Here is a 12,750-nt window from a genome sequence, read left to right on the forward strand (position 1 = left end):
GAATCAGCTGTGTCTGCTGCAGTGGGAAAACTTCTGTCCTCTGGGGAGGTGCTAATCTAGCCTTTGCCTGAGGCGATCTGGCAAATGGCTCTGCGCAGGGCTTGGGCGGGGCGGGCTCAACAGGGCAGGGCGGGCGGAGGGAGCGGTTATGGTGCCCTCAGTCCCGTTCCCAGAGGCTCTGCTTCTCAGAACCCCAGGAACCGCTGCAAACCTCGGAGGGAAAGCTGCCTTCCAACTGATGCCAGACACTCCCGCTTCTCCCGTTTGGGTCCGAGTCCCCAGCGATTCGCCCGTATCTGGAGCTCAGAGTCTGAGACTCCCCCCTGACCGAAAACGACAACCGCGCTCTCAGCCACCAGCCCGCTTTGCGCGCGCACCTCCGCACCTGAGTATTTTCCACACTGCGCCTCCTCTGAGCCTCGGTGTGCTGTTATTTTTCCTTCTAGTTGAAGAGTCTCTCCTCAGCCAGCTTTCCTGTGGCTCTGGGTGATGTCCGTTCCATCTTTTAGTTGTATTTTTGAAGTGGTTGTTTGTGGCAGCAGTCTCTGGTGTTTACCTATGCCGCCATCTTGGTCTCTCTCTGACAGTTATAGTATATTGTTAAAATAGCTCTATTTTATTATTAGTTATTGTTGTTAATCTCTTATAGTGCCTAATTTAGAAATTAAACTTTGCTATAGGTAGTATATGTGGGAAAGTCGTAGTATATAGAGGGTTCGGTGCTACGCACGGTTTCAGGCATCCACTGGGGGTCTTGGAAAGTATCTCCCTGTGCATAAGGGGGGGCTACTGAGTGGTGGTTTATATGATTAAATATTTTTATACTTTCCAATGAGCATGCATTAGTCTGTGATTTAAGAAAACCACTAACTAAGTATATGTCTTTACAATTGATAATCTGACTTTCAGATGTTTGTTTTTTTTTAACAAAGCTGAATTTGTAATACTTTCACCTGTAGCATCTTCCTGCACTTTCTCCTCTTTTCCAACCAGCTCTGTGCTACAGCTAGACGTGGAGACTCCAAATACTTTAAACTCCCCGCTCTGTGATTTTGACTCCAGCCTGCATGCACTACCTCTAGCCTTTAGGTCCTTCATCCTAAAGCTCCTGTTCAAGTCCCGCCTCCTCTGGAAAGGCTCCCTTGAGCCACCGTGGACAATTGTTGCTACCCCTTCTCCTTGCCTCTCTATAAATCACTTATGACATGTACATAGAGGTCGACTACGTGTGATTTTCATGTTCGTGCTAGTCGACGGCAGCATAAGCATTCCTCTGATCTTGTGAAACCCACTTGCTGATTACTAATCAGTGCTGACTGCCTAGAAAAGTGTGTACATTTTCTGACTGTGACTTTAAACATGAGTTGTAGAGTTTCCACAGCATGTAACATGAAATGTGTGTCACTTATTTTGAATTTCATACATTACCTAAAAGTATTTGTGAGAATTTCTGAGACTTTTGATGGATTCAACTTACATCTTCAGAAACCTTTATGTGGCTGTAGAAAACTGCTTTTCACTTTCTTGAGAGTCAAATCATTGGGCTTCTTAAGCATAATAGCTGAGAAGCATGTGGTTGTGTAGTATTTACAATGGAACATATGAATAAATAAAATACTTGGATATTTTATTAATATTTATTATGATCTCCTTGAAGAAGTTATGTTTGCCAGGTATAGGAACTATTTAAATGAAATAGCTGTAAACATTTAATTAGATACCAACTTTAATACTCTTTTTGTTTTAATTTTTCATATGTTTGTATTCCTTTAAGGGCGTTATTAGTGTTTAAGCAGTAGATACTTGACATTTGCAATCAGCATTCTACATTTTTCCCAGAATTACTAAATGAATGAATATGTGTAAAAATGCCAGGCAGTCATTGAGGTTCACTCTCTCTCCACGGGTCCTCCTCCTGAATGCCACCCTCTGTGGAGGTTGGTGGTGGCAACGTTTTTGCACCCACACAGATTGCTGCCAGTTGGGCCGTGTGTCAGGATCACATATGTCTGGGTGCCATGCAGATGTTAGGTTTCAAAATCCCAAGGTCTCCTTTTTTCTATGTATAATGGAGGGTTAGTAAATATTTTCTTTTTTGTTTTTTTTGACAAGAAGATTAAGTAAATTTCTTGTTCTAATATAGGTTTTTTTTCTTTTAACTTTTCAATAAAGCTTAGCATATGCATGTAAAAATATACACATGTCATTTAGGTAAATACATGTTCACAAACACACTCATGTAAACTGCATCCAAATCAAAAAACAGAACATCACCACCACCCCAGAAAGAAACTCGTGTTTTCTTCTAGCCACTCCCCCAACTAAGGTTAATCTGTTTTTATACTTTAGATGAGCAGATAGAAATCACCTGGTACATACTTGCTGTACCCAGCTTCTTTCATTAAATATTATGTTTGTGAAGTTAATCTTATTCGGTTATGGAAATATATTATAATATATTGTCCGTTCTATTGTCAATGGGCTATTATGAATAGTTGTGTTCTGAACATTCTAGTACATGTCTTTTGGTGAATATATGCACATATTTCTATTGGGCTTTTATGTAGTGGGTTTTTTCTGTAGTTAGGAATACACATGTTCATATGTAGGATCTGTGTATGGACTTCTATAAATTTCAATTAACCCCTGAAATTATAAGCAGAATTTTGGGTATACGTACGTATATGCATCTTGAGGGTGCCATCACATGTATGAATTCTCAAAACTGCCCATAAAACTTTCAGAAATACTTAGCAAAACAATGAAAACTCAAAACTTACCTTGTGTCTATCACGAGAAAATAAGAGAAAGTCAAGATGATGGAGAGAGATGGTTTCACGCCTCTGAGACCATCTGTTTTTAAGAACTTAGTTGATCTAAGGAAATGCAAAAGTGTCAACTTTAAATGAATGTTTCTCCCTTTCAACCTTAAAACGCCTATTACAGATATGAACTGAAGAGAAATGTTATTCCTAGGAAGGAAGAAACAAAAGTAAAGTAGTCCACAAATTATTTGCCAACATCCAATAAACTGAGTCTTTCCATATCTAACCATAAAGAGCAAAACAAATTTCAGAAATGAGAAGAGGATAGATTCTTTCCATTCTTTTTATACCACTGCCAGGTAAAAACCTCCCCAGAGATTTCTCCATGTATTAGTCAAGTAAATATTTAGTGAATAATCCCTAGGTACAAAGCACCATGGGGATTCCGAGATAACAAGAACACAATTTTTTATTTTAAGGAGCTCATGTTGTACTTGGAGAAACAGGTAAACAGCTTTGGCACAAGCAGTGAAATATTTGCAGTAATAGAAATTCAGGAAATGCAGAAAGACTGGACATTCTGCTCAGGACACAATTGTTGTATGTAGAAAACATTCTATAGATCCCTCAAAATAAGAAATTCAGGACTGATGGACCCAGAGATGTGAAACTATCTCTCTCCATCATCTTGACTTTCTCTTATTTTCTCATGATAGATGCAAGGTAAGTTATGAGTTTTCACTGTTTTGCCTTTACCTGATCACTAATCTCCCCAAATGGTTCTTTAAATTGTTTAATCTAATGCATTAATTATGAATCTTTAAAGAACCAATGTTGAGAAAAATCATTTGTTGGGGGCTGATTTTTTTAAAAATATTTTCTTATTGATTTCAGAGAGGAAGGAAGAAGAAGAGAGAGATAGAAACATCAATGATGAGAATCATTGATTGGCTGCCTTCTGCATGTCCCCAACTGGGTATCGAGCCGAAACCTGGGCATGTGCTCTGGCATGTTCTCTGACCGGGAATAAAACTGTGACCTCCTGGTTCATCAGTCGACACTCAACCACTGAGCCACGCCAGCCGGGCTGTAGGCTGATTTTTTAAAATGAGTTTCTGTAGTTTCTCAGATTGTGTCAGAGGGTGTGTTCCTAATTGGGCCAATCTCATTTTAAATATTTTGTAGCCCAAACCCAGCATTGTAACCCAAATTTAGCATCATTTACCAGGACAATCCCCTTTGAATTATAATAGGTTAACTTTAGCACATTACAGAGGGCATTCTTAAATGTCCATAGAATAAGTTTATATCTATACATTTTTTTATTCAAACTAGAATTACAGAACATGGCCACTCATACTACATGTTTTTATTTATAGTATATTATTACAAATGTGTTGTTATGTTACCCAATTTTATATCCAGGTCTGTGATTCATTTTGAGTTATTGTTCGTGAATGGTGTAAGGTCTGTGTCAAGGTTCATTTTTTTGAATGTGCATATATCCAGTTGTTCCAGCACCAATTGTTGAAAAGATTGTCTTTTCTCCATTCTATTGTCATTGCTCCTTTGTCAAAGATCAATTTGTGTGGGTCATTTAGGTAGGTCTATTTCTGGGCTCTCTATTATGTTTCCATTTGTCTGTTTTTCTGCCAATATCACACTGTCTTGATTACTGTAGCTTTATAGTATGTCTTGAAGTGGAATAGCATCAGTCTGCCAAATTCATTCTTCTCCTTCAGTATTGTGTTAATTCAGGGTCTTTTGCCTCTTTATATAGATTTTAGAATCAATTTGTTAATATCTATAAAATAACTTGCTAGGTCCAGTTTTTAACTTCTAGCTTTGTTGGGATAGAATCTCTGAAAAGACTGGGCTGGTGGCTCCAGCACTTGATACAGGGATGTGGTCTCCTCCCTTCTTCCACTCCCACCCTTTCTGCCCTTCCTTCTCTGTAGCTGGTCCATTGAGGAAGGAGAGGGAAGGAAGACATTTCTTTTTTAGAGTTCCTGTCTCTGTGCTTACTTTACCCAATATATTCTTGCATCTTGTCTACTTTTTCATTAGTATTATTCATGGAATATGGTTCCATAGTTAACATATTAATCATAGTTCACTTAAATTTTCTGTCTGACAATTCCAAACTCTCTGTCATATCTGAGTCTGGCTCTGATATTTATTTAGTCTCTTCAGACTTTGCTTTTCCTTGCCTTTGGCATGCCTTGTAATTTTTGGTTACAAGCCCGACATGATGTTTTGGGTAAGAGGAATGGAAAGTAGACCTTTAGTGTGAGTTTTTTTGTTAATCTGGCTAGGGTCTGAGCTGTGTTTAATGTTTGTTATCGTTATAGATGCTAGAGGCTTCTAGTGTCCTTGGTTTTGTCTCCTAGGTTTAGTTTGGGCTTCCCTAAGAACTCCTCCTTAGATAAAGTCTACAATTTTTTATGTCAATTTTATTTTGTATTGGTTTCAGATGTACAGCTTACTGGTTAGACCAGTGGTCGGCAAACTGCGGCTCGCGAGCCACATGCAGCTCTTTGGCCCCTTGAGTGTGGCTCTTCCACAAAATACCACGTGTGGGCGCGCATGTACAGTGCGATTGAAACTTCGTGGCCCATGCACAGAAGTCGGTATTTTGTAGAAGAGCCACACTCAAGGGGCCAAAGAGCCGAATGTGGCTCGCGAGCCACAGTCTGCCGACCACTGGTTAGACAATTATATACTTTACATAGTTTTCCCTTTAAGATTTCCAATATTCCAACTGGCACCATACATAGTTATTGCAATATTAGTGACTATATTCCCTCTGCTTACTTATATCCCCGTGAGTATTTTGTAACTTAGAGTCTGTATCTTACAGCTCTTTCAGTTGTAACCCATGACTTTCCTACTGGCATGGTTGGGGCAAATAGGGGAAAGGAAGTGTCTTATAATATTATGACTAAATTTCATCCATTCACAATCATTTCTTAGCTTCTTTTTCTCTTTTAGTTGAAATAGGAGGCTAGAGGGGACTAGAGTCAAAGAAATGCCTTCCCCCATGGGGGATAAGAATCTAGTAGAGTCTTTTCCCTTTGTTACAGAGAACACTCTGATTGTATTTCACAGTGTTTCCCCCTCCCTTCCCCAACCCTACACCCCGACCCCTCCCCCGCCTCCGATTCCATAAGATCTTTTTTGGCTCTTCACCAAGAAAGCCTGATGGAGTTCTAGGAGGTATGGGGATCCACCTAAGACTGCCCTCCAGAAGTTTCTTACTCTCAAGCTACTCCACATTCAGTCTCTAGCAGTTCTTCAAAATTACCATTGTTAAAGGATAACTGAGGCATATTAAACATTTTAAGTTTATTTGAGCAAAAGTTGATTTGGATCAGACCCCAACCAGAAGTGGTTAGGAGTACTCTACCAACAGGTGCTCAGGGAGATACTTTTTGTAGAAAAAAGGTGGAAGCAATGCAAGGAAATTAACTGGCTATAGCTTTAAGCCTATTGGCTGTTTGTGATTGGTTGTACTTAGGTTTTAATTTCATAACCTTGAGGCATCTATAGGCTAAGACTTTGGCTGCTTACCTAAGCTACCATGGCCTTAGAGCCACATCAGTCTAATGACTTCCTTGTTTAATTAACTTAACACCATTTAAGTGTTCCTACCCGTCTGTGGTTTCTGTTCCAGGTAGCCAAATCTCAGCTGTTAACTCTCAGGATTCTCTTGACTCTCACCATTTTGGGGTGGCAGTTTCCTCTACAATCTCAGATCTCTGACTGGCCTGAGAGAAGTCTTTATTTTCATGTTTTTCAGCTTTTTCATGTTGTAAGGATGGGAGTAACAACTTCTAATCTTTATATGTGTGGAAGCTGAAATTGGAAATCTATAAGCCAATTTTGAACTAGGAAAGACTTAAAAAATAAAAAAGCTGCACATAGAAGCCAAAGAAGTCTGTAGATGATTTTTCCATTATTTAATAAATGGAAAAACTTACAAAGTTATTTCACAGTGATGAAATCTGTCTTTGAGTCTGACTTGGTCATTCCTTTCATTTCATCTTGGTCAACCAAAGAGTGATGACATTGATGGTCATGAATTACAAGACTGAGGCATACTTTTCTAAGACCTTAGTTGTATTATTCTAAAATGCCAAAACAAGGGAATGTAATTTCTAAAAGTATATCTTTTCATTAAATAATTGAATGTTATTCTCCCCACTTCCTAGAGATTTTCTCACCTGAAACGAGCAAGAGAAAATTTGAAATCCAGAATGTGGTTGCTTTCATTTGACTCAGATTGCCTCACTAATTATTTAGCCCATAGAAGTTTTGCTTTCCCAGCAAGATCAAAAACTCATTTAGACCGAGCACTTTGTCAAAGTCTTCTACTTTAGCCTAGCACATTGCTTTGCACACAATAGGCCTTCGTTAAATATTTGAATTAAATTGGATGCGGACTTATATGACTTTTTATTGCGCTGGGTTGCAGAGTTCTGCCATGAGCTTTGTGTCCCAATCTAGCTTGTTAGTCTTATCACTTGGCTTAAAATGCTGTGCATTGCAAAAGGCTTCTGTGAGCAAGTACTTGAGTAAAAAGAATTACCTGCTTTCAAAAGGACCTGCATATGGTTTTTCATAAAACCTATTACAGTGCCTTATACCTCATTATAATCTACTGGGGAATTTTTGTGCATCTTGTAATGGAGGCTAAATTCATATTTTTCACCACCTGATTAGTATTACTGAATTGGCTCTGGTGCCAAAAGGAATATTTTCCCTTATTGTTTCTCCTTTTCAGTAGTAATAGAAACATAATAAAAAGCAGTAGAATGCATCTGCTCTCCAGAAACAAACAAAAATCAATTACGGTCAATCCTGAGGGAAGTCTTCAGTGGAGAAAGCCAAGAAAAGCAGAGAGCTGAATACCTCTGCCTTTATCTGTTCTCTCTGCCTAGCTTTATAGGATGATATTTTCATAGCCCAATTTGGATTCATTCATGCCTAGGTAAGAAGGGAGAATTTTTATTTTCAACACATGATTGATGTGTTGAAATGTATGAAATTTAATTGGAGAAGAGTCCATTTCTTTCTAGGACCCACCTGTAATAGGTATTTTCTGGCTGTAGGTCAGAACATAGAGCCACCCTAGGAAACAAACCAAAGAACATTAATGAAGGCTCACTCTGTGCTCGCTCACTCTCCACCTTCCCTATCTGTAGTCCAACACAGAGAGTGCCTGGGGGACATGGAATTGTGAGTGTTAGAGGGCCGAGAGCATCATGGGGAAATTTTGATGTGATTGTGGGAGGAGGTGAGTACCGCATTTACCTGCACCGCCATCTTGACTCTCCTTCCCCTATTGCTGGAAATTTTTAAGATCCAGTCTGCTATCTGACAACCTAGAAGGGCTTAAATGCTTTTTTCTCAATGAATTTGAGTCAGACAGAACACGAATTCTTCCAAAGGGTGAGCAAAGTCATCTCTAGAAGAAGAGAGCAGGTGGGATGGGGTCATTGTCCCTGGGATTCAACTCCCAGGTCTTCCAGTTATTAGCAGGAAGCTCGGTCCCTATGTGTCTCTGCCCTTGGTTTTCTCAATAAAAAATGAGAGAAGCAGTAAAATAAGGAGATGACACGCATCAGGGCACATGTGCAGGCCAGATGAATAAAGGGCCTGCCACAGGAAATGTTTGGTCTTGCCTCTAGGGCTGCTTTCCTTGTCTTCATTCTCATTAATATCACCAGGCCACTTCTTTCCCTGTCTCGTTTAACCTAATCATTTATAAAATGAAATTCTTTTCCTCATTCTCTAAAGCACAGCTAAGCTGAAATTCTCAAAAGAACTTTACTTGAAAGCCAGGCGAAACCAAAAAAGGAAATACAAAAGCAATAAAGTCACACTCATGACCGAGGAGTTCCTGAACAGGCATTAGCAGGTGGCTGTTTTCCAGGGACTTGGCCTACCTGTCACAGATGCCCTCTATCTTACAACAGGTGGCTGCTGGGAACCAATATAATTCTTAGAACATAGGCGCTTGCCTACCTGAATACAGTGTCCCCTTTCAAAGACAAATTGTTATTCCCCCAAAATAAAGCTTCCCCTGCTTTCACCCTGCATGTGTTCCTTGGAGGTTTTATTTAAATAAAGGGACTGAGCCTTCTCAAAGCATCCATTCATTATGTTGCCCCGAAACTTAAAACTTTTCCAGCCAGGGAAGTTTCTAAGAACGCCGCCTTTCAACAGATTCAATAGCCTCCCGGTCCTGGAATTGGAACTAGGGTTATTTAGCTAAAAGACAACCTTGTGGACATTTTACCCTTTTAGAAGCTGCAAATCAAAGGAACAATTCTGGTTGAAGCCTGATGCTTCCCCCTGCTTTTGTAATACTTCCTTTTCAGGACTCCAAGGGACCAGAAAGGGAACTACCCATCAAAATAACTAACCTAAGGACCACTTCTTAGCATTTTGTTAAAATACAGCCACTTCTGTAGAAACAAACAAAAAGATGCAATTTTCAAATAATGTTTCATTGCACCTACTGGAGAATAAACATCCATCAGTAATCCTCAAGTGTGGGCATCTTCTCAATCTCTATCTCAGGCAGTCTCTCAAAGACTAGTGCCAAGGAAAGTAGCTTTTTATATAGGAAAGAAAAGATTGCCTCAGCAGTTAATCCCACATCCATCTACTCTCATGTTTACCTGCATCTCTCTTTCAAGACAGGAAGAAGAAATAGGTTTCTACTACTATTTTCAGGACTAACCAGAGGCTTCTACTACCTGGATACATAACCAGGCACAGTCCTGGGCATATAAACCAATCTGTGTAATGTAAAGATGCAGGAGGCATGAGTACTGGGAACTCAGAGTTCAGAAGCAATCATGTTTTTAACTGCACACAGTTCCAGAGTCCTGGTACCTGCTGATCTGGCACTTTTGAATATTTTGTTCAGACTTGGCCCCATAGAATTCTCTCTGTCTTCTTGGAGGAGGTGGTACAAACACAGGGACTCTGTAAGCTCATGGCCCCTCTCCCATTGAAAGGTCTATCATAAGGGAGCATGGGTTATTTTAGGGCAAAGTTGGTCTCTGTTGAAAGCTGCTATTGAATGGTATCAGACTGACATTCCTTGGTCTATGCCGGTTGTAAACAGTATGCTGCTAAAATACTATAATATTGCTTGACACCTGCACTCTAGTGATTTCAAGAGGGGGAAAAAGTCTACTGGATGTCAGAGAGGTGATGAAAAACATTCAGTGAGATTTCAGTCATGCTAAATAAATCTGTCTCATCTATTGTTTTTCTTAAAGCTTTAAGAGTCTTTTCACTTTTTCCTTAATGCTATTATATTAAGAGCATCAATGCACCTGAAATTTATCATTGATAAAATGATAGGTATATGTTTATGCATGTCTATTTGTATTAGATGCATAAAGTATTTAAAATTAATATTGATTTTCATTTCCCCCAATTATATTTATGTAATCCTATATAAAATAAGGATTAGAGTGAAAACCTAACAATTTATTTTCAATGTAATGGCTTCTGTTTGCAAAATGTAAGGCTTTTAATATGAAGTATAATAATCTCTGTATGAGTTTTCTGTGAGTGCTATAACAAATTGCTGCAAGCTTATTGGCTTAAAACAACACAAATTAATAACCTTACGGTGTTATAGTGTAGAAGTCTGAAATGGGTCTCATGGAGCTAAAATCAAGTTGTCAGCAGGTCAGTTCCTTGCTCTGGGGGAAAATCCATTCATTGTTTTGCCTTTTTTCATCTTCTAGAGGTTGCCCTCATTCCTTGGCTCTTGGCCTCTTTCATCTTCAAAGCTAGCTGAATCCGGCCGAGTCCTACACACTCTGCTATCATCTGGTTCTAACTCTTCTGCCTCCCTCCTCCACCTTTTAAGGATCCATATGATAACACTGGACCGGCCTGGAAACATGAGGATTATCTCCCACTTTGATCCTTAAGTTAATCACCTCTATAGAGTCCCTTTTGCCATCTAATCTAATATTTTCACAAGCCCTGGGGATGAGGCCATGACATCTTCTGGGGGAATCATTACTTTGCCGACCGCAACCCATAAATAAGCCTGCCATCTTTTACCTTCTGGAAGTGGCATAAACAGTGTGGTATTGATGTTTCTACCATCACCTGTCACTGGATCTATCTTGGTCCTCCTTTTGGAAATGCCATTACGAGACATTTCCGAGAAGTAAAGGGGATTTTAATAGGACTAGGGGACTCAGTGTGTGGCAAGTCAATTCTTCAGCTTTCTTCATCTGAAGAATGTGGGTAAGGATAGAAGCTTTATCTAGATCCTGGAGCTGTTGTGACAGCCACAGAATCCTGAAAACTGTACACTAACCTTGAAAATGAAAGGGAAGGTACACGAGCTGCCCCAGTGGGGAACTTGAATGCATACAACCACCAAGAAGTATTATTTTAAAAATTAAGACGTTTTTCTTAACATACAAATCGCAGAAAAAGAATCTTTACTACATGACAGAGGATGGAATCACTCATTTCCATCCTAAGTCAATACTTTATCCCTAGCTCCTGAGATAGGTCATTTTAATCTGTATTTATGTTTTCCTTGCTTTGCTTTTGCCTCTGCTCTGATGTTTTTATGCTTTGAGTGGATATCAATTCCCCTCTCGTTAAGCATACAAACATCTAATCATTCCTGTTTGTTTCCTTCATTTTTAATAAATTTATATTTAAATTTTGGCAAATTGAATGGTCTAATTTTGCCCTTTGAATGCCTGTGCATTCAAGTTCTGTAGGCAGATTTTAGCTCTTGTGTTTTGTTTTGTTTTTTAATTCTATTTTGAGTTTTATAAAAATGGATGTTTCTATCCCCAACCCATAATTTTCTTTAGTGAACTTTTTGTTTAATTTTCTTTTGCTTTAACATTTTATTTTTCAGACACCTCTCATTGAACCTCACGTTCCTCTTCGTCCTGCTAACACCATTACCAAGGTAATGGGATGTAGGTGGGTTGATGAGCCATCAGTAACCACTGGAGGTGGTCCATATGTCAGAGCATCCCATCAGGCAACCTCAGAAACATTCTGCAGAGATGATACATATTCAGTGTGTCTTGGTTCTCAACATAAAGCAGTCATACACGTGAACAATGTGAATGTATGAATGAGTTGTATTTTTCAAGCCAGAGTCAGATTGGAAAGTGATTTAAGGATTTGTCTGGTTTGTTTTGCTCCTATAAACTCTCTTTCTCTCCCCCTCCTTCCACCTGATTACAACCCAGGTCCCTTCAGAGAAGATCCTCAGGGCTGGAAAAATTTTACGAAACACCATTCTCTCTCGGGCACCTCACATGATAAGAGATAGAAAATATCACCTAAAGACATACAGGTATGTGCAGTAATTCCAAAGGCTGTGAGCCCCTCCGGTTCATGTTTAGTGAAATGGAAACATGTTTTTCATGTTTTGCATGGGCAGCATGTTTTATAATCCTCCCGGTTCTGGAAGATCTAAGTTGTTTTGGATCCCGCATAACTTTAATTATTCTTAATATTCTCAGCAGTTACTTCTGAACTAATTTGCTTGGGCATTGGTTTAATTGTGATAAACAAAGAGAATAAAACTTTTATATTTCTGTTTACTAGTATCTTTTAGGAAAACTATTATATTTAGATGAGATTCGACTAATATTTACTAAGCATTTATTTATGCTTGAAGCCCTGTACGAGGTCACGTTCTATACATTATCTCATTTTATCCTCACCTTAACGTGCTAGGTAGGTGTATGACCATTTTTCAGGTGATAAAACTGAGGCTCCGAGAGATTATTTTTCTTGTCCAAGTCATAAATCTAATGGGTGGCAGAGTCAAGATTTAAACCAAGGTTGGTTCAGTGATCTGTTCATTCTATCTTTTATTCATTCCACAAGTTTATTAAGCACCTACTGGCCCCCAGGCATGATTGTGTTCCAAGCCCTACAGATACAGGAATGAAAAAAAACACAT

At 39.1% G+C, this 12,750-nt stretch overlaps 1 protein-coding gene across 2 annotated transcripts in view; it reads left to right on the plus strand.

The window, feature by feature from the left end:
• RAPGEF4 (Rap guanine nucleotide exchange factor (GEF) 4) overlaps positions 1–12,750 on the plus strand; it is a 227,305-nt gene that overhangs the window by 125,638 nt on the left and 88,917 nt on the right. Inside the window, exons 6-7 of one of the 2 annotated variants that reach the window (XM_005857587.2) lie at positions 11,686–11,739; positions 12,029–12,135. In XM_005857587.2, the coding sequence (XP_005857649.1) occupies positions 11,686–11,739; positions 12,029–12,135 (161 nt within the window). The remainder of the gene's footprint in view (positions 1–11,685; positions 11,740–12,028; positions 12,136–12,750) is intronic. The other variant, XM_005857588.2, reaches the window with a different exon arrangement.

The sequence above is a fragment of the Myotis brandtii genome, unplaced genomic scaffold (genome assembly GCF_000412655.1).
Source record: "Myotis brandtii unplaced genomic scaffold, ASM41265v1 scaffold112, whole genome shotgun sequence".
Classification (NCBI taxonomy): domain Eukaryota; kingdom Metazoa; phylum Chordata; class Mammalia; order Chiroptera; family Vespertilionidae; genus Myotis; species Myotis brandtii.